The sequence below is a fragment of the Eumetopias jubatus genome, unplaced genomic scaffold, assembly GCF_037043125.1.
Source record: "Eumetopias jubatus isolate StellerSeaLion01/CBP00866 unplaced genomic scaffold, mEumJub1_p1.0 scaffold_17, whole genome shotgun sequence".
Classification (NCBI taxonomy): Eukaryota; Metazoa; Chordata; class Mammalia; order Carnivora; family Otariidae; genus Eumetopias; species Eumetopias jubatus.
Genome location: NW_028274823.1, coordinates 49278637 through 49299024, shown reverse-complemented (window position 1 = coordinate 49299024; position 20388 = coordinate 49278637). Strand labels below are relative to the sequence as shown.

General features: G+C 51.1%; 1 protein-coding gene across 3 annotated transcripts; it reads left to right on the top strand.

Moving 5' to 3' along the window:
* The first annotated feature begins 233 nt into the window (after positions 1–233).
* SFTPD (surfactant protein D) lies at positions 234–8107 on the top strand. 3 transcript variants are annotated; one of them, XM_088019930.1, is made up of 7 exons: positions 234–432; positions 3401–3517; positions 3771–3887; positions 4205–4315; positions 4717–4833; positions 5402–5485; positions 7731–8107. In XM_088019930.1, the coding sequence occupies exons 1-7, from the start codon at positions 234–236 to the stop codon at positions 8105–8107; spliced, it is 1122 nt and encodes a 373-aa protein (XP_087876056.1). The 3 variants fall into 3 exon arrangements, with proteins under 3 accessions (XP_087876056.1, XP_027965300.1, XP_087876057.1); XM_028109499.1 differs by having other exon boundaries at positions 4199–4315; XM_088019931.1 differs by lacking the exon at positions 3401–3517 and having other exon boundaries at positions 4205–4279.
* The last annotated feature ends 12281 nt before the right edge of the window (positions 8108–20388 follow it).

The following is a 20388-nucleotide window of genomic DNA, read 5'->3' as shown; positions in this document are numbered from 1 at the left end:
GTGGATAATGCTGTCAACTCATGTCAGGAGTTCCAACTCGTGCTCTCCCAGGCCAGACCATATGCCCACCGGGTCCCTCCACTGCTTTGAGAGCTCTGCTGCTCTCAGTCCCACAGGAGGGAGGGGGGTTGTGGAGAGGTGCTTCTCCTGACCTTCAGGAGCCAGGCCAAGCCCTAACCCATGTCCTAGGACCAAGAGCATGTCCTTTCTCTTTCTGTTCATCTGCCTAGGCCATGCTTCTCCTTCCTTTCTCCATGCTGATCCTGCTCACACAGCCCCTGAGGTCACTGGGAGCAGAAATGAAGACCTATTCCCAGAGAACAGTGGCCAGCACTTGCGCCCTGGTCATGTGTAGCCCTGTGGAGAATGGCCTGCCCGGTCGTGATGGACGGGATGGAAGAGATGGCCCCCGAGGCGAGAAGGGGGATCCAGGTAGAGCTGGGACCATGGGCTCGTCCTGGTGGAATGGGGTGGGCGTTGGAATTGTAACCAACCCAGAAACGCTGGATGTTCTGCTGTGGAAGGCTCAGAGGTGGACTTCTTCCTCCTCAGGGGGTGGGTTTCCCTGAGACATTCGGTCCTTCTGAAATGCTGCTTTACCAGTTGAAAAATGACCGGCTGTTCTGAGCCCCGAGGCGCCTCCCTCCATTACCAGTTGCCCTGATTCCTCCCCTGGGTTCTTCTGATTCCTCCTACCCCAAGAATGAGGAAATAGTGGGGACATGGAATTTGTGGTTCTCCAGAACCCGGCTCCAGGGACTTAACAGTTGATCCTCCAGATTAAATGGTGTCTGTGCAGGGAGATAAATATTTTTATTTATTTATCTATTTATCTATCTATCTATTTATTTATTTATTTTAAAGATTTTATTTATTTATTTGAGAGAGAGAGAATGAGAGATAGAGAGCACGAGAGGGAAGAGGGTCAGAGGGAGAAGCAGACTCCCCGCTGAGCAGGGAGCCCAACGCGGGACTCGATCCCGGGACTCCAGGATCATGACCTGAGCCGAAGGCAGTCTCTTAACCAACTGAGCCACCCAGGCGCCCGATAAATATTTTTAATACTGCATGAAGAATGGGAAAGAAGGAGGCTCGGTGGCCCCAGACTTAGGTCTGATCAAAAGGATTTACCTTAATACCTTACAGAGAGAATGAAAGGGAGCTCACATTTCTTTCTCCAGCCTTGTGCTTGGGCATCACTGAGTAATTCATTTAACCCTACCAAATATTTCACAAGGAACAACATATGACTCACATTTGGCGGGTGAGAACATGATGACGCAGAAAGGCCAAATGACACCCAATGTGGAGGGGAAAAGACACGGCCTTGTGCATCAGACAGATCTGTGCCAGACAGCTAGCTCCATCTCCACAGCAGGGACCCACCTTGGGACAAGCCAGTGTCCCCGAGTCTCAGGGTGCGCATCTATAAATGGGAATAGTATCGACCACACAGTGTTGAATAACTGAGCCAAGGTTTTACTTTTTTGTTAAGTTGTCAAGATCAAGGTGCATGTTCCTGCTGGCCCGATCAGGTGAATTCTCCTGAGGTTCCCAAAGGTACTGATTATTAAGGGAATTATCTGAGTCTCAGTGGCAAGGCGTCAGCATTCAGTGAACCAACAACTAAGACAAGGGACCCACAGGCACTGGGCTACGGCTATGGTGGGATCTACTGTGCTCTTTATTGTTCAGGAGTTTGCATTTTGGTTGGAGAGGAAGGAAACTAACAACATTTAAGCTAGCAAGAATGGGTAACATCTCCAGGCTTTGTAGGGTAAGGGACAAGCGAGTATCTATCTGTCCATCCTTTACAGACAGAAAGTGGCTCCCAACGTGAATGGCCTGGGGCTTGGGGAAGGCCACCTGGAAGGGAACTTAGAAGAAGGGTGGTATTCAGGGTGTCAGCATCTTGGAGAATCCCCAATCTCTCCAACTCTCAGAGGGGCCCTGAATTAAATCCCACGGGTCCCCTTTCCTACAGCCGCCCTGTGACCCTGCAGCATCTGCGGTGGGTGTCTTTTTTATGATAATCACCTGTGATCAACAAAGAATAACCAGAAGGAAATAAGACATTGAAGGTGTTATCACTAGTCCTTGCTCAATGCTGATATAGAGAGGATAAAAGGATTTAAGGTCCCTGGTTATCTGTCTATAAAAGACCAACCCTAAATGCCCTCAGTGGCGGGACCCGTCTCACTCCTGAGAGCTTTTTTCTGTATCCTTGCTTAATAAACTTCTATTGCTTTACTCACAAAAAAAAAAAAAAGAAAGAAAGAAAGAAAAAGAAAAAAGATCTACTCTCTGAGCAACTTTCACATATACAATACAGTGTTATTAACCCTAGTTGCCATGCTGTACATGACATCCCCAGAACTTATTTTACAACTGGACATTTGTATCTTTTGACCACCATGAGCCATTCTGCCCACTTCCCAAGCCCATCTCTGGCAGTCACCAATCTGTTCTCTGTATCTGTGAGTTTGTTGTTTTTGTTTGTTGGTTAGCTTGTCTGTTTAGATGCCACATAGAAATGAGATCATATGGGATTTGTCTTTCTCTGACTTAATTTCATCTAGCGTAATGCCCCCAAAGTCCATCCATGTTGTTGCAAATGGCAAGATTTTGTTCTTTGTTATGGCTGAGGAATATTCCATCATATATACACCTGCATTTTCTCCATCCATTCATTCATCAGTGGACGCCTAGGCTCTAAGCTGTCTCCATGTCTTGGCTACTGTAAACAATGCCGCAATGAACATGGGGGTGCAGATATCTTTTTGAATTAGTGTTCTTGCTTCCTTTAGATAAATACCCAGAAGGGGAATTGCTGGATCATATAGTAATTCTACCTTTAATTTTTTGAGGAACCTTCATTCTGTTTCCCACAGTGGCTGCACCGATTTACGTTCCCACCAACAGTGCACAGGGGTTTCCTTTTCTCCACATCCTGGCCAACGCTTGTTATCGCTTGTCTTTTTTGATCATAACCATTCTAACAGGAGTGAGGTGGTATCTCATTGTGGTTTTGATTTGCAGTTCCCTGATGATTAGTGCCAGGTGTCATTTCTGATAGAAACTTTGGTTCTGGGAAGGGGAGAACAAGGAGTCCATGATCAAGGGTAAATGCTGACAGATTGCCGGCTGTAAATACCGTGGACAAGCCAAGTCAGATGGGTCTTGGCTTGAATCCATAGCCAACTCTGGCTGGCCTGTTTTCTCACCTGTAAAATGGGGATGGGGACACCCATTTCCTGGATCACCACTGGACCAAGGAGTGTGGAGATGGAATGTCTCTTCAAGTAGAACCTTGAAGGTGTGCAAGGGGCCTGACATTAGAGGCACCTGGCTCCTCCTGGGCCCAAGGCCAGGTTTATACCCATTTCTTCTGCCGCTACAGGTTTGCCAGGAGCCGTAGGGAGAGCCGGGATGCCTGGACCAGCTGGCCCCGTTGGGCCCAAAGGGGACAATGGCTCTGAGGGAGAGCCTGGACCAAAGGGAGACTCTGGACCATCTGGTGAGCAGCTGGGCACGGAGTTCGGCTGTCTGCAGGTGCTGCCGCCGTCCCTGGGATTTACCGGTGGACATGCACAGATTCCATCCCGGGGAGAAGGAAGAAGGTTGTTGTGAAGGCGGCACTGGGTTATCTCAGAGACGCCTGGGAAATACTACTGCTGCCTCTCTCACCTCTATCATTGCTCTCGCCTTTTCATGTGCTCCCCCCGCCAACAAGGTTTAGCGCCCCTGACCAGGCTGGTCCTTTGCCCTAGGACCTCCGGGACCTCGAGGCATGCCTGGTTCAGCTGGCAGAGAGGGTCCATCAGGGAAGCAGGGGAACATAGGTCCTGAAGGCCCACCTGGCCCTAAAGGAGAGGCCGGGCCCAAAGGTAGGTGGTCGGTACGCGGCTGGTCTGGGAGGGAGAGGGGAGGAGTATGGTGGCAGTCCGGGATGGGACCTCAGGCAGCAAGCTCGGAGGGCCAGGAAAAGCCCAGACGGCCAGCGCTGGGTAGGCTGCATCGTGGCCCCTTCCTCTCCCCCATTCCCACACTGGTGGCGTTTTCCTGTTCGCCTCCCCGGAGGAAGCCCCGTAAGGGGCACCTTCTCCCCAGTTGTCTCTCTCCCCCTGGAGCGGTGGGTGAAAACTCCAGGACTGAACACACTTTCAGCAACATTTGTCCCAATTGGTTCCTTCCTCAGGAGAAGCGGGTGTGGCCGGCAAGCCAGGCTCTGCGGGGACACAAGGTCCCACAGGTGTTAAAGGAGAGAGAGGTGCCCCGGGTGAGCGTGGAGCCCCTGGGAATGCCGGGGCAGCAGGTGAGTGATGGGAGGAACCAGGGCCGGGCTCCGGTTCCCTTGTGCCCCCCTGGTGCTGCCAATGGCCATCTCTCCACCACTGCCACTCGTCACGTCAGAGCTGGTGTGACAGGGCGGTGGGGGGAGAGTCTATGTCCAAGGACGGTGACTGCTGGGCTCTGGGAGCTGTCTGCGTGGAGGGAGAGTGACACGTGAGCAACAGGGCTAGTCGATGTCCCGGAGAGGTGGGTCTTTGGGTGATGGGACAGTCAGCGTGCGGAGAGGGTGCATGGCTGAGTTCTGGGAACAGTCTGTATAGGGGAAGGGGGACCGTAGGCCAGTTGGACGGTCCATGTACTGGGAGGCTGAAAATGCTGGAAAACGTGTACAGAGCTCACCCAGCTCTTCTTCTGTGATCCCAGGACCTGCTGGAGCCATGGGTCCACCGGGACCTCCAGGTGCCAAAGGGCCCCCGGGACTGAAGGGGGACAGAGGTGCTCCTGGGGAAAAAGGAACGAAGGGAGAGAGTGGGCTTCCAGGTAAGGTGGCATCTGCCAGACTTGGGAGTCCCCACAGGGTGGGGACAGGGGGAGGAAGGTGGTGCTCTTATCTATCAGGACAGCCTATCCTCTCAGACTTCGGCCCCATTAATCATGGGGAGTGGTGGGAAGCAGGAAAGCTAACAGACAGGAAGGCAGGAGAATTAGGCTCTGGTTTTAGACTTACTCACTGGAGGACAACCCTGGGTGGCTTTTCCATCTGATCACTGGGGAAATCATAGCCCTCTTCCCAATTCAAAACATAGTTTGAGTATCAGATAACCCAATGGATGGGAAGTATTCCTATCCCCCCAAAAGGAGGTGCTATGGGATCCCCAGAATTTGGAGTTCAAATGTCATGTGGTTAGTGTCCGTGAGATGCAGGCACCTGCTTGTGGGACACTTGTTCATAGCAGAACCACGGGAAATCTGGGAGCAACAGGGGCCAGTTATCTTAGCCCACCCCAAGTATGTGCCTGCAGCTGGGCACCCTTCCCTTGAGGCCTAGGCTCTGAGCTGATCCCAGGCTATGCTGGGCTTACCTTCCCTCGGCCTCTCTCTTCTGCAGACATCACTGCTCTGAGGCGGCAGGTGGAGGCCTTACGTGGACAGGTACAACACCTCCAGAATGCCTTCTCTCAGTATAGGAAAGGTAAGTTCCTGGGCCTGAACGGAGCCAGGCACCAAGGCTAGGCCCCCCACTGGATCTGGGCCTTGGTTTGGCATTGGCTGGGCTTGGGTCTAGGATTAGAATGGGTTGGGACCATATTTAGGGCTGGACCTGGCTCTGGGGCAAGGTCTGGGGCTGAGAATAGGGCTGGGACAGAGCATACTTCAGGATCTGCAAGTAGATACAAGAGGCAAATAGGAGGATGGGGCCCTATCGCCGGTTTAATGGGGTGACGGAAGTATGGTAGACATTTTCAGGCTCTAGGATGCCCCCAACATCACAGCCACCTGTGACCCAGTCAGTGTCCTAAACCCTGCCTACCCCGTGTTGGTCCCTGTGATAGACAGCAGACACGCAGCCCGGGATGTGTTCCTAACATCTGTAGGGCCCTGTGTGTGAGTGCCTAGAGACGTTGCTTCACGGCCCAAGGCAGCAGAGAATCCAGACACTGTCCTGAGAGCTGCGGCTCGGATGCTGCCCTTGGGGTTCAAGGCTGTGGGGGCCTGGCCTTGCCGTGTGGCCAATCAAGTACCTCACCCTGGACATGCTCATGGTTCTGGCAGGCGGCTGGCTGCCTCTGGGCTCCAGCCAGTACTCTCCCTGCACCTCCCCGGGTGTTTCAAGCAGAGAGTCTTCCCTAACCCTGGAACGCTGCCGAGGCAAGGGCCCCTAGGAGTGCAAGCCTGAGTGCCCTGTGCCCTTCGGAATCTCCACCTCAGTCCTTGACCGCCCCTCCTCCTCATCTGCTCTCCCTGACTTCAGCACTGAGTCTGCATCACTCATCCAATCTCCCTGATCCAAAAAAAAAAAAGAGTTTTCTGAAGGAGTAGAGCATAAAGGGGCCTGACTGGGTAAGACACAGGGTTGTCCCCTAAGTACCTAAGTAGCAAGGAGGAGAGTTTCAGGTATTGGGTATGTCTTCCTCCCTCCACAAACATATTTGCCCATGCATTCACTCACTCCTATGTCCACTGCTGCACACAAAGTGGAACGTGTCCACAGGCCCCGGCCACGTGGGTGTACTCACCCCGCACCATGACGTACATGAGCACAACCAGAGGTACGCACACGTAGGTACGCACACGTATCTGGATGGTGGGTGCTGCCGTGTACCTTCGCACGAATACACGGACATGTTCGTGTATGCACGTGTGTACGCACCCAGATGCAGGGACATAACATGAAGCCCCGCACAGGCCCCGTCTAGGGCTGCTTCAAGTGCCATCCTGAGCCTATGGAGCATCTGTCCCCCGAGCCCGTGTTGAAGCTCCTCAGAGGAGGGCAGTGGGGCTGGGGCAGCCTGAGCCTAACCAGCCCAGGGAGGCCAGGGCACAGCCCTCTCGGGAGCCCTGAGGATTTTCATGCCTGAGCCCAAAAGCCAAAGGAATGCGAATGGGATGGACTAAAAAGAGATACTTGATATGCCCCATGGGTGATGCTTTTATGAAGTGTGCCCCCACTTTAGAGATGAGGAATTAGAAGCCCTGAAAAGGGAAGTGACTTTCCTTTGCCCACCTAGACAGCCATTGCCAGGTTGGGGTGGAACCCCTGGCTGATTCCCAAATAGGGCTCTCCCAGAACCGGTCCCCTCCCCCTGCCACCGCTCCGGGGCCTGTACCCGCCCCCCAGCTCCCCGGGGAGGCTGACTGCTGGGGCATCACGCACATGGGTACCAAGGGGCCAACATGGGTCTGCAGTGAGGGCAGGATTAGCACATCGAGGCTCTCGGATGCCCCCCTTGCCCCCACCCACCGCACAGCAGCCCCACAGACCTGCTCTTATGCAGGGTCCGATTTTCATACTCTCAGAAACTGCCCCAACCGCCACACTGACATCTCCCCGGCCAAAGTCATTCCAATCCCCACTGACCCCAGCACACAACGTGGGGTGAAGTAGGAAGAGCAGGTTCTAGCTCTAGTGTCCCAGCAAACAAGATTTAATCCTAACCCTACATTTGGCGGGCCTGTGACTTTGGGCCTCTTACTTAACCTCCCTGAGCTCCAGTGTCCTCGTCTGTAACTGCAGCCCACAGGACCTCCTCCCAGTGTGCACTGTGAAGTCAGGGCTGCTCTGGAACCAAGTGCCTCACTTTTGTCTATCTGGTGCCCTGATACCCCACCGGGGAGGCCTGGGTGGGGGAGGGGGGCTCCAGTTGGAGCACAAAGGTCTCAGAGCCCCTGAGCTGGGACCAGATGCTGCCATAACCCCCATCTAACTCTTCTCTTAGTGGAGCTCTTCCCCAACGGCCGAGCTGTTGGGGAGAAGATCTTCAAGACAGGGGATTTTGAAAAGAGTTTTGAGGATGCGCAGCAGGTGTGTATGCAGGCAGGGGGACAGATGGCCTCCCCACGCTCTGCAGCTGAGAACGAGGCCCTGCAGCAGCTGGCCGCCATTCAGAACAAGTCTGCTTTCCTGAGCATGACTGACATCAAGACAGAGGGCCAGTTCATCTACCCCACCGGGGAGCCCCTGGCCTATTCCAACTGGGCCCCAGGGGAACCCAACAACAGCGGCGGCTCAGAGAACTGTGTGGAGATCTTTACCAACGGCAAGTGGAACGACAAGGCCTGCGGGGAGCCGCTCCTGGTGGTCTGCGAGTTCTGAGCTGCGGGGGCCGGCCGGGGAGCCTGGCCAGCGAGTGGGGACCCAGGCCCATGTGCTGCCAATGCCCCAATAAAATGGCACCGCCTCTGCCGGCCAGGGCTTCTCCGTAGAGCCGTGGGGGGAGGCCAGAAGGCAGGTCCCTGCCTTTTTTTTTGGTATTTTCTTTTCTTCTTTTTTTAAATTAAGTTTTTATTTTAATTCCAGTTAGTTAGCATACAGAGTTATATTAGTTTCAGGTGTAGAATATAGCGATTCAACAGTTCCATACATCACCTTGGGCTCATCATGACCAAGTATTACAAAGAATGTAAATGAGAGATGCCTGGGTGGCTCAGTCGGTTAAGCATCTGCCTTTGGCTCAGGTCATGATCCCAGGGTCTTGGGGCTCCTTGCTCAGCGGGGAGCTTGCTTCTCTCTCTGCCTGCCACTCCCCCTGCTTGTACTCTCTCTCTCTCTCTGACATTAAAAAAAAGAAACACAAAATATAAATGAACCTATGCTTAAGAAATTGGAATGACACCTGGGTGAAGCACAGGCTCATAGGAGGGGGTCATGCCCTTCCCCTAGACATAGAGCCAACCACTCTCTCCCTTGTTCCCAGAGACCATGAGCTCTGCCCTTTCTGGCCCTTCCTCAATGGGTCCCCCAGGTCCTCTGCCCAACACTCCTGCAGCCACATCCTGTACATAGGACAGCAGGCCTGAAAACAAAACCGCATCTCTCACCAGCACGCAGCTCAGGCTCTTGCCACGATCTTTCTCCTGTTACTAAAAAAATTCCCCAGTTCCTGGCAACTTATGAAATATAAGTCACTTCCACAGTAAGGGCAAACAACTCTCCAGCACAGAGGCCACACCTCGACACACTCACTGAGGGAGCTTAGAAAGACCTTTTTGTTTGTTTGTTTGTTTGTTTTTAATTGCAAATATGAAGAACAACTGAATCGAGCTTTAAGCGAAATAGGAGCGTTTCTTCTAAAAACAGAGAGTTGTGAATTGGCCCAAGGAGGACTGGGAGACAGCGTCTGCTGTTTCCGTGGCTTCTGCATCCTCCCCTCTTCCTCCTTTCCACCCCAGCTTCCTCTTCTTCCCACTCCCTTGACTGCCCCTGTAAGGCAAAACGTGTGTCACAGAAATTGCCACCCAGAGATTAGAAACTCTTGCTTGATAGCAATTCAAAACTCCTATGAAAATGAGTCTGTCTCAGATGCCCGCCTCTGGTCCAGTCACCTAAATCTGGAGGGTGGGTCCGCACAGGACAGTATGGCCACTGGGATCCATGCAAGGTCATGGCGGTTTGGGCAGACCCTCTAAAAGTGATCACTACCCATCCTGACACTTAAGCCAAGCCTATTTCTTGACAAGAGAGAGGGAAAGAGTGCAGCACTAAGAAATCTTCTGTGGTGTTGAAGGCTGGGAATGCTGAGACCCCAAAATAGAAGAGGCGGCAGATCTCTCAGCACCGTGGGGCCACAGGGGCCTGGTTTGCTCTCCAGCACCGAGAACGAGTAAGGAGGGTCATTTGGGCTCTGTAGACACAGCTTGACTAACGCAGAGCACTGAGGCAAGCATTTCAGAAAATTCAGGCCTGAGCCCATTCCTGAAGTAGAGGCCTCCCTCGCAAGTACTTCTATCATGGGCAAAGGTCAACACAGATCTTAAACATTATCAGCCCCATCCCAACCATGGTAGCCATGGTCTCTGCTTTAGTAGCCTAGGTGCCATGTAAAGCCCGGACTGTGTGATTCTTATGATCTCAGGAGATGTTGTGACCCTCATAGTGCCAGGTGACATCATGGGAGCAGACTGGGATCCTTCCCTGTTTGGACAGGGGACAACCACAGCAGGAAGGCCCTGTTCAGTTTAACAGAAGATTCTCAAGTTACTCCCTGGTTCTCAACCCTCCTGGCACCACACCAGCCCACGTCCCGCAATGAACAGCCAGTGGGGAGACCTCTGATGTTTGCTTTTTCAGGATCCTAGGTTTCTTCTGAATTCCCTTGATATAAAAGGGAATTGCTTACGCCGAGGGCATTCTCCATCACTCTTATCTTTTGCATGTCCTTAACCCAAGGTTAATAGTGTGCTTCACTTTTCAAGTTACCTACATCTTATATACAAGAGCAGAGAAACCAGGTATCTATCAGGAGGAGTAAAATATGAATTTATACCTCAAATATTTGTCAGGCACTGACATACAGAGATGGAAATGGCTGGTCATGCCCTCATAGATGCTGCAGCCCTGCACATCCATAACATTAGAGGTAAGCTATAGAATGTGTTCCAGCAGTGGGCAATCGAGATGTTCAATAAGTGGATTAGAATGAGCAGGCAAGTCTAAAACCCGTTAACGGGGAGAATAGGGAGACGTCTCCTTGTGCAATCTCCAGGCTACTCAGACTCTCACTATTGTTCAGGGGAATCGTCTGTGGCTGAGGCCTCTGGATGGCTAATAGCAGGTGTTCTGTAGATGCTACTGTTTTTCACCAATATTTCAATGAGGGAGGCCTTATGAAGACAGGCTTGTGGCATGTGTCACCTCTGGGAGGACGCACATGAGGACCAGGGCACATCCCCAAATGGCCTCTTTTCTGCTGCCACTGTGATCACAGAAGGCTCTGGTGGCTATGAAGTTACTCTACAATCCAGCATTCTGGACACCTGAGCAAATTCATGGAGCACAACTGCCCTTGTGGACCTAGGGGGGATCACTTGCAACCACTTGGGCTCCCAGTGAGATTTGCAGGTTGTCACTGCAGCCTCGGTAGCCCATCTGCATCCGTGACACATTGAATAGTAGCCTCCTTGCCCTCCATTTACTTAAGCAGTGTAATCTCTCAGACTGCCTGGCTCAAACAACTTTTGAGTCCCAGAGGGACTCATGCGGGCCCTTCCTGAGCAAAATGGTACTTTTCATAGTTTTTAGTACGTCGGCAGAATGAACGGAGTAAATACATGAAAGAGTTGAGGGAATGAAATCCTCAATTCCTACTTGTAAGTCTGTTTATAGGGCTGAATAAAGTGTTTTCAAGATGTTTCCAGGCCCTTTGATCTGAGGAAGTAGCGCTGCGTCTTTACCACCAGGCTTTCTGCCCTTTTATGATCTCCCTGAACACTGCGTTTCAGGTGTGAGTGGCTGGCCCCAGGCCAGGGCTGAAAGGTCAGGCGGCAGCCTGGGGCCAAGCATGGGCACTCTGTGACCGGAGGGCTGGGTCAGGGCAAGAAGAGGAGGGAAGAACCAGGGCTGGGTTTTGAGCCAGTCCAATGCCTGGCCTCCCGGATGCCTGACCCCCATCCACCCACCGAGAGGGATGTGAGTTCGCCAAAGACTCCATCCCAAGTCCTATAAGGGCCTCATCAAGTGATTCCTAAGCTCTTAGGGAAGAATAAACATCCTAGAACAGTGAAAAAAATTTAAAAATAATGAGAATGGGGAAGCCTGGGTGGCTCGGTCAGTTGGGCGTGTGACTCTTGGTGTCAGCTCAGGTCGCGATCTCTGGGTCATGGGATAAAGCCCCTCATTGGGCTCTGCACTCAGCATGGAGTCTGCTTCTCTCTCTCTCTCTCCCCCTAGCCCCTCCTCCACCCCCAACCCCCACCCCCGCTCAGGCACACTCTCTCTCTCAAATAAAATCTTAAAAAAAAAATAAAAATAAAAAATGAGAATGAACTTGGTCATCTTATGTTAAAAGGTTTTATAAAACTGACCTAATTAGTATATTAGTGACACTGGAATAGAGACAATGTGAAAACCCACAAAGTCCAAACACGGGTCCAAGGATGCATATGTACACATTTGTATCATCTATGCATGATAAAAATAGAATACCAAAATAGTAGGAAAATGATGATTGCTCAGTTATTAATGATGAAGTAAATGGTTAAGCATTTAGAGGAAAAGTAAAATCAGATTCTTTTAGTTACATATACAAATCAAAATCAGAAGAAAATATAAGTGATGATTCTATAGTCTCAGAGGGGAAAAGAGATATCTAAGAATGATCTCAGAGAAGAAAACCCAAAACAATATTATTGATACATCAGACCACACAAAAAAGGCATAAAACTTCTCTGCCAAAAAGTAAAACCCAATGTAAAATGAAAAGTAAAATGTTGATTTATTTGCAAAGCACATAAGAGAAAAAACAATAAACTGATGAATAATTAGGAAAAATGGGATAGAGAATGAGAAGAAAAAATTCATAAAAGAAGGAATACTGATGTCCAATAGTGTTGAAACATGAAAAGATGCACAATCTTAGTAGTAATTTAAAAAACTAAATTCAGCAACAGTAAGTAGTCCCAAAATCTATGGGCTAGAGTTAAAGTTATATTCAAGGGACATATACTTTACTTTCATTATTACAAAAAAAATTTTTAAAGCATGAACTGAAAATAATCGAACCAAGTATTCATCTTTTTTTTTTTTAAAGATTTTATTTGTTTATTTGTCAGAGAGAGAGAGAGAAAGAGCACGCACAAGCAAGGGGAGCGGCAGGCAGAGGGAGAAGCCGACTCCCCACTGAGCAGGGAGCCCGATGCGGGACTCGATCCCAGGACCCTGGGATCATGACCTGAGCCGAAAGCAGATGCTTAACCGACTGAGCCACCCAGGCATCCCAGTATTCTTTTTAAAACAAAATCTCAAACAATAAAAAGTAAAGGAAGGACAAAGCAAATAGACATTAAGTGAAACTAATGAAATAGAAAATAAATAAAAATGATAGAAATGATAAGTTAGCCCAGAAACCACATTTTTAAAAGCCAAATGAGAAAAATACATCTTGATAAATCTATATAAGAAAAAAAAAAAGACAAAACACCACTATGCACCGTACAGTTGACCTTTGAACCACACAGGTTTAGACTGTGTGGGTCCACTTATATGTGGATTTTCTTTTTATAAATACAGTATAGTACTGTAAATGTTCTTTCTCTTCCTGATAGGTTAATAACATTTTTTTTTCTGTAGCTTACTTTGTTAGAAGAATACAGTGTATAATATGTGTAACAATACAAAATCGTGTGTTACTTGACCATTCATGTTATGAGTATGACTTCCGGTCAGCAGTAGGCTATTAGTAAAGTTTTGGGAAGACAAAAGTTATATGTGGAGTTTCAACTTCATGGCAGGTAGTGTCCCTAACATCTGCTATTCGAGGGTCAACTGTGTAGCAATAAGAAAGGTACTATAATCCCAGATATGAAAAAGACTAAAAGAACTTTAAAGGCAATCTATTCACTTCCTTTTAGGTGTTGATCAGGCCTAAAGGCAGCTAGGACAAAGGGACTTCGGCATCCCTCCACAGCCCTCCCTCACGTGGACTCTGTGGCTGGGGTCCGAATCCACAGCTGTGGCCCCGAGGCTGCAGCAGTGTCTAGCATCCTGGCTGGGGAGGAGGAAAGTGGCACTGCTTTTTCTCTGACCTGGAACTTAGCGCATCACCTCAGTGCATGAGTTGGGAATGACCGGTAGCAGTGAGTGTGGCGTTAAGCCACCTCTGACGCGTCCAGCCATCCTCCACCTCTGGACTCCCCAAACCCTTACACAGTGAAGCCAAAATGCACACCACCTTTTCTGATGCCTATCCTTGGAGTGCTTGGGGACCAGATGTCATCGGTGGAAGGGGGGGACGATGGCCCGGGAACAACTTCCCAGACAGAGTTCGGGAAGGGCTCAGCACAGCTGGGCAAGGTCGACTCTCCAGACCCCGTTCTCACTGGGGGTGAGGGTCACGCATGCAACCCTGCACAAGGCACCGGATAGTCCTTTTGTGATTACCGAGGCCGTAGGTTCTCAGGTGAAGAGGAAGCTGGACTTGTCAGGAACACCAGGCTGCGGTGGACAGGAAGTCACTTTCCACACACCGTCCAGATCCCTTGGTGATAATGGCAGGATTAAATGGCTTTCAGCGTCTCATCCAGGCTGAGGAGGAGGTACTTGATTGCCTTTCATCTGCCCCAGACGTAGCGGAGGAGAGGGGCACCCTGTGTGCTGATGTTTGCCATTCTTGCCTTAGGAGGGCACTGCTCTGCAGGACCTGAGGAAGCCCAACAGGGAGGATGCCCCTGAGTTTCATCAGTGAGCCAAGCCCTTTCTGGGACTTCTGCAAGACTCCTGGTGCTTCCATCAGCTGGGCTCCCAGCTTTAGGAAGACAGCATTACCTCATAGATTGCCCGGCGACAGGAAAGCATGGTCTTCTACATTTGAGACCCGCAGGAGATCCCCCATCCCTCCCTGTGCTGGGCTCTCTGTCGCTGCCCAAGGGGTCCCTGGGCACTCTCTCAAGTCTCCTTACTTACAGGTCCTCAGCCTGAACTCCTCAGTAGTTTTGAGAGGATGAGGGGTCACTACCAAAATCACAGGCAAACCTCCTTGCTAGTGCTGGGGGCGGGAATAGGGACTAAAAAGCCCAGGGCCTGATTCTGATTGGATTTGAGAGAGAGATACCTAGAAAGTCCAGAGGGAGCCCAATGGGAAGCCCACAAACCCAGCCTCCAAAGGATGAGCTGTGTGGTCTTGTCCTTGGGGGGATTCTGAAATTGCCCTGGACACAGAGATCTGAGGGGGGCAGACAAGGAGGAGGGTGGAGGTGGCATGCGGGTCCTGCCCTGAAGAACTCACAGTTAGGTTTGGAAATGAGACAGACACACAGACAACAATCAGAGAATCCCACCACTACTGAGGGCTTGCTGGACACTTGTCACCCAGAGGGAGTGTGCATCTGGATCTGGACTTAAAGGGCAGAGGCGTTTAGGAAAGGCATTCCAAGTCGGTGTAGCACCAGGCAAAAGGGGAGAGGAAGAACGCTCGGGAGTTGCAAAGAGCTCCTGAGGACCCCCCCCCCACCAGGCCCCTGCTCTTCCCTTTGCTCCCCCTGCGATCTCTGGGAGTTTGCTAGCCTGGTCCCGGGGACCGCCAGCAGAGGGCAGCAGCAGGAGGCCAAGGCCAGGGCGCCCAAGGCCTCAGGCTGTGCCCATCACCATATTTCAAAGTTAAGTTTGGCTGCTTCTCTCGAGTCCAGCTTGGAGCTCAGTCAAGCTCCAGAGCAGGCAGTCGGGTCCCACGTTTTGGGGGAGGACTGAGATCCAGTCATTCATTTGTTCATTCAACAGCCACTGAGTGTGGATGTGGTTTCCAGCCGTTTTCTGGGGCCCTGGGACGCAGGGGTGAGTGACCCGGTATTGTGACCATCACCACAGAAGCAGGAATGATCAACCCCATGAGGTGGCCACGATTATTATCCCAGCTTTACAGAGAAGGGAACTCAAACACAGGATGTGTGTGACTTGCCCAGGGTCACACAGCCGCTAGGTGGTAGGACCAGGGTTTGAATCCAGGCCGTCTGGCTCCAGAGTCTTCTTAATGGCTTTGCTTCACAGATCTAACTTGAACAAGTAAATGGTCAAGAAGATTCCAAATGACTAGAATTGCTAATAAGAAAATAACATGGAGCATTGTAATGGTGACCGGGGTTGAGGCAGGGGAGGAAGAGCCCATTAGCACCCGGACAGTCTCTCTTGGGGCACAGCTCAGGGCCCCTCGTGGACCCTTTTGTCCATGACTGAGCACCCACACACCTCACCCAGAGCACTTGGAACCCCCCCCCCCCAAGCCATGGGTCCTCAGCAAGGGGTGTACAGAGAGAGGCCTGGACACAGGCTGCAGGGGAAGGCTGAGGCTGAGCTCCCTCAGAGCAGGGTGCTGGGACTTTAAAACACTGGGTCTGTTGGCTTCCATACAGACACTCAAACACTCACACATGCACAAAAATACGTATAAATACCCCCAAATCCATGTACACACAATTCCATGTACCCAGAGTCTCACCTGCCCCATGCCTCACCTTCTCGGAGGCTGCCCAGAGCTGTTCCAGGCCCAGACCCGCTCCCTGAAGTCACACCCTGGAAAGTAGGACCCTGGAAATGCATAGGGAAGGGTTCTGGTCAGCAGTTATTTTCACTAGCAGGACATTGATCACTGAGGGAGATGATTTGGTCTCTGACAATATGGAGTTAAGTGGGACCTGCTTCACCTCATGAAGGGCTTACAGGGAATGGAGAAGCCCTGGCTTCTGGCTCTAGGCCTCCCTGCGGAGGTGATATGCCGGCAGAAAGCCCCAGAATGACTGTGTTTCTTGGGCCAGTGGTTTCATGTGGATTGCCTCAGGATCTGGAGAAAATGACAGATTTTGGAAGTTTTGACTCACTGGATCCAGGGTGGGGCTGAGAGCCTATGATTTTGTCAAGCATTCCAGGCAGTTCTCCTGGGCCCTACTCTGAAGAGCTGCATGAGGGGGCACAAAATCTCTGCCGTCCAGGACAGAGCACACCAGCCCTTGGGTTAGCAGGGACCCAGCTAAGCCCAAGGCGTTGGTTTAGCCCTTAAGTGGCGACTCACATCCCACCTCTTCAGAGCATGACACATGTGTTTGCCTGGACAAACCACTGGTCTGCAGTTGGAGACACTATCTCCCCCCCACACAGGTTGCTGCCGGGGTGGGGAGCACTCCTTCCCAGAATCCGAGCCCAGAGCTCCTCCTACCTTCCCAGCGCTCCATCAGCCACTCAGGGTCACAGGGCAACATCGCTTTGCAAAATCCACTTCCCAACATCTCCAAGGCCAGGCCCCACAGTGACATTCAATCTTTCCCGGCTAATGAGAAGAAAGTCCCTGATTCCTGGCAGGTTCCAAACCACAGAGCGGTTAAGTCATGAGCAAAGAACATTCCAGGTCAGAGGCTCTCTCCATGACCCACGGTCTGACTGACCCCTGGTGCTGGTCGATCTCTGACAGTCACAGAGAAGGGAGGCGGCATGGGTCTCAGGCAGGATGGTGATTTGAGGAATGTGAAAGCTGGGCCTTCAGCTGGTACCCCAAGTTCCCCTCCACTGGCTTGGGGCATGACTAAAAGTGAGAACGGCAGAACGATAGGACTCCGAAGAAAGATCGTCCTGCAGAAACAAGGCCATGCAATTTCAGTACCCACACTCAGGGTGAAGCCTAGGCCTTGAATGTTGTGAGCTTTGGCAGTTCTTTTCATTCTGGCCCAGGGGGCAAATTACGGTTACACTGGCTGCGTCTACGCCTCCACAGGAGACTGCTGACTTCTACACATAATTTAAATTTGAAGTTCCCATTTTGAGAACAGGGCATGGTTGCCCTTCTAACTTACTCATACTGGCTTTTTATGGACTCAAGAAATAGGTGGTAAGTGTTCAGGCCACAATTTGTTTGCACAAAATTGATTGACAGGTAACAAAACTGAAAACAGTTCTCAAATCCTGCAGCTTTGCTCGTGAAATGGGCCCTGCAGATCTGAATCTTTATGTAACCTTTGATTCATACAACTTTCAAAGGAAGAAGCCATTACAGACCAATTTACAGATAAGGAGACTGAGGCCCAGAGAGCCGACATGCCACTCAGTGCATTAGTCAGGGAGCTAACCTCGAACCGCAGGCTCCCTCTTCCAAATCCTGAACTTTCCGCCCACCAAGCCGCCTCTCTTCCAGCCCTAACAAAGCACACAGAGACCCGGGCCTTGTTCTTCTCCTGGGCATGACCCCAGAGTCAGGGCCCCAGCCCCACAGAGGTCTGAACACCAGCTTCCTTTTCAGGAACGCTCGGAGGCATGACCTTCAGGTTACTCTTTGCAAGAGGCAGCAAAGGAAGACTAGAGCTTGGGTATGTCTCCCAGTTCCTGGTCCAAAAAAACCAACCTGGGGAATGCTATGGCAGAGACTCCTATTGCATCAGAACAAACAACAGGGCTCAAGAGGAATGTGTCCCTGGAGCCCCTAAGGTCTTGTCCTTGGAGCACCCCACTCCATTTCATCCCCTGTGCAAGAGATGTCAATCATTGCATGCCCCTTAGGAAAGGAAACTGACTGCCCTTAGCCCTTGAGAGAGGGAGAGAGACTGTGAATCCATAATTACCCTCTTGTTCCAGGTCCTGGGAAGCCTGGAGGAACTTCAGTTTCTATCTTTGGACTCTGATGAGAATCCTGTGTCTGTAGATCAGCTCTACCTCCTCCGGAGCTAACTTGCACAGTGCCCCACTGTTTGCTGATATGGTGCAGGGAGGTGGGGGCCTCAGTTCCAGATTGAGTGAAGAACGGCATCTAGGGGATTCATTTAGAGAGAGGAGCTCTGAAAAGATGATCAGGTTCTAGATCAGGGAAGAACAAGCAAAGAATTCCCCCTCCTGAAGGGGGAATGGAAGAATCTGAGCTTGTCCTATGGATTTTTCCTATGTTTCCCTGACTTAGGAGACAATCCGTACATCCTGGGAAGCCATCCACATGAAATACATGATTGTAACTTCTACCACTTCACAGCTAAAGATACTGTCCTTTATGCACAGTATAAATGAAGGTTGCACACGACCCCACCCCCTTATGCAAATCAGATGGAATTGCATAGTGCTTATCTGTTTCCTTTTCTTTTCTGTTTTTAAAGATTTTTATTTGAGAGTGAGAGAGAGAGAGATCACACAGTGAGAGGGAGAAGCAAACTCATTGCTGAGCAGGGAGCCCGATGGGGACTTGATCTCAGGACCCCAGGATCACGACCTGAGCTGAAGGCAGACGCTTAACTGACTGAGCCACCCAGGTGCCCCATCTGTCTGTTTCCTCATTTTTGTCTTGGCTACGAGAAAATTCAGGTGTAACTTTCGTGCTGGTTGATGGAAATTCCCTTGTTCGGGGCTGTTGTATGTGTATCTTCTTTCCTTCTAAAAAGTTTCTGGTCTTCCCTTTTTCTATGTGCCATAACCTAGGGCTCCATATGTGCCTCTACACCATAGCAGTTTCCCCATCTCTTTGGTAAGCTGTGTGGATTTGCCCTGAAAACAGAACCGTTCTGCTCGACATCACAAAAATACTCTTCTCATTGCTCCCAGGGACAGTGCCTGGAGACAAACCACACTGAAGTTTCAGTGACAGGACAGTCTGGGTGTGTTAGAGGCCACGGACATAGGTCCTGTCACCGTCCCCCTGCCAGTGCCAAGGCCACCAGCACGTCCCCGCCCGGCGCTTCCCCCTGCCCCGACCGTCCTGCGGCAGGAACCGGCCAGGGAGAGAACTCTACCGTATATTCACCTCTCATATCCAACCCACTCCTCTGTTGGGGGATTCTTCGCCCATACCCATTCCACGAATACTCATCAAACGTTTCCTGAATATGAAGTGTTCTCTCTGATAATTTTGACGCAAAGAAAACTAACAAAGCACACAAAGTTAGTTTCATGAAATATTTTCTAATCTCATTTTGTGAATGGCATATGCTTGAAGCTGGAATTCACTTTCCTCCCCCAGTTTGCCACATGGGCTCTGTATAATCTCAGCTCCACTTACTCTGGGGTTCCCGGAAACCATCCCTGGTCATGAGCAGGGTTGCTGGCCAACATGGCAATAGAACCCTGCTCAGAGGGAGGTTTTATCTCCTGACCGGATGCTGCTGCGTAATCGGACGGGGTGACATCCATAATTTGAACGATGCTAGATCATTTGACAGGCTGGGACGAGGGTGTCCCAGAAGGAAGGGGATGCGGAACGTGGAGGGACTGAGACAGGCTCCGTGGAGACAGACACAACCCACCTGAGCATTGCCTCCTCTGTGATGCTGGCATACGTCACGATATCAAATCAGTGTCCCCAAAGTATGCAGGAGGGAAAGGCTGCTCTTTGTCCTCAAGATCACCCTAGTGATGATAGGGAGGCCATGAGCACTTGCACAGGGTAAGGGGACTCTTGGCACGAAGCCTCGTTACCCACGGGGGATACTACTGGATGTTCCAGTCTGGTGGGGCAAGGCTTCCGGGCGCAGCTCGTAGATAACTCTAACAGCACCCACATCACAGACCGGGCTGGGCTAGCCATGGGCAGGCACAGAGGGCAGGAGACGTTGGCATCCAGTAGTGGCAACACGCAGGGGAGAAGGAACTGCATCTCCTGGAGGCTGAGGTCTACTGCCCTGACACAGACTGGCCCTCCACTGGTCCCTCTGGTGGGCCGTGGGGTCCTCACTGAGGAAAGAGGGGGTTGACTTTGCCCTTTCCATGGCCGACTCTGACCTGCTGCTGTGCTCTTAGGAAGGACCAGAAACCCTCGAGGCCCACTGTCAACTTCTCTTCGCTTCCTCATCCCACACACACTTCCCCTTTATTTCCCTCCCATCCGCATGAAGGAATGAGTCAACATTAGGGGGGCCATGAATTCCCTTTCAGAGCCACAGGGGACACAGAAGGAAGGCCAGGAGAGGGCTGAGGAAGCTGCCTCC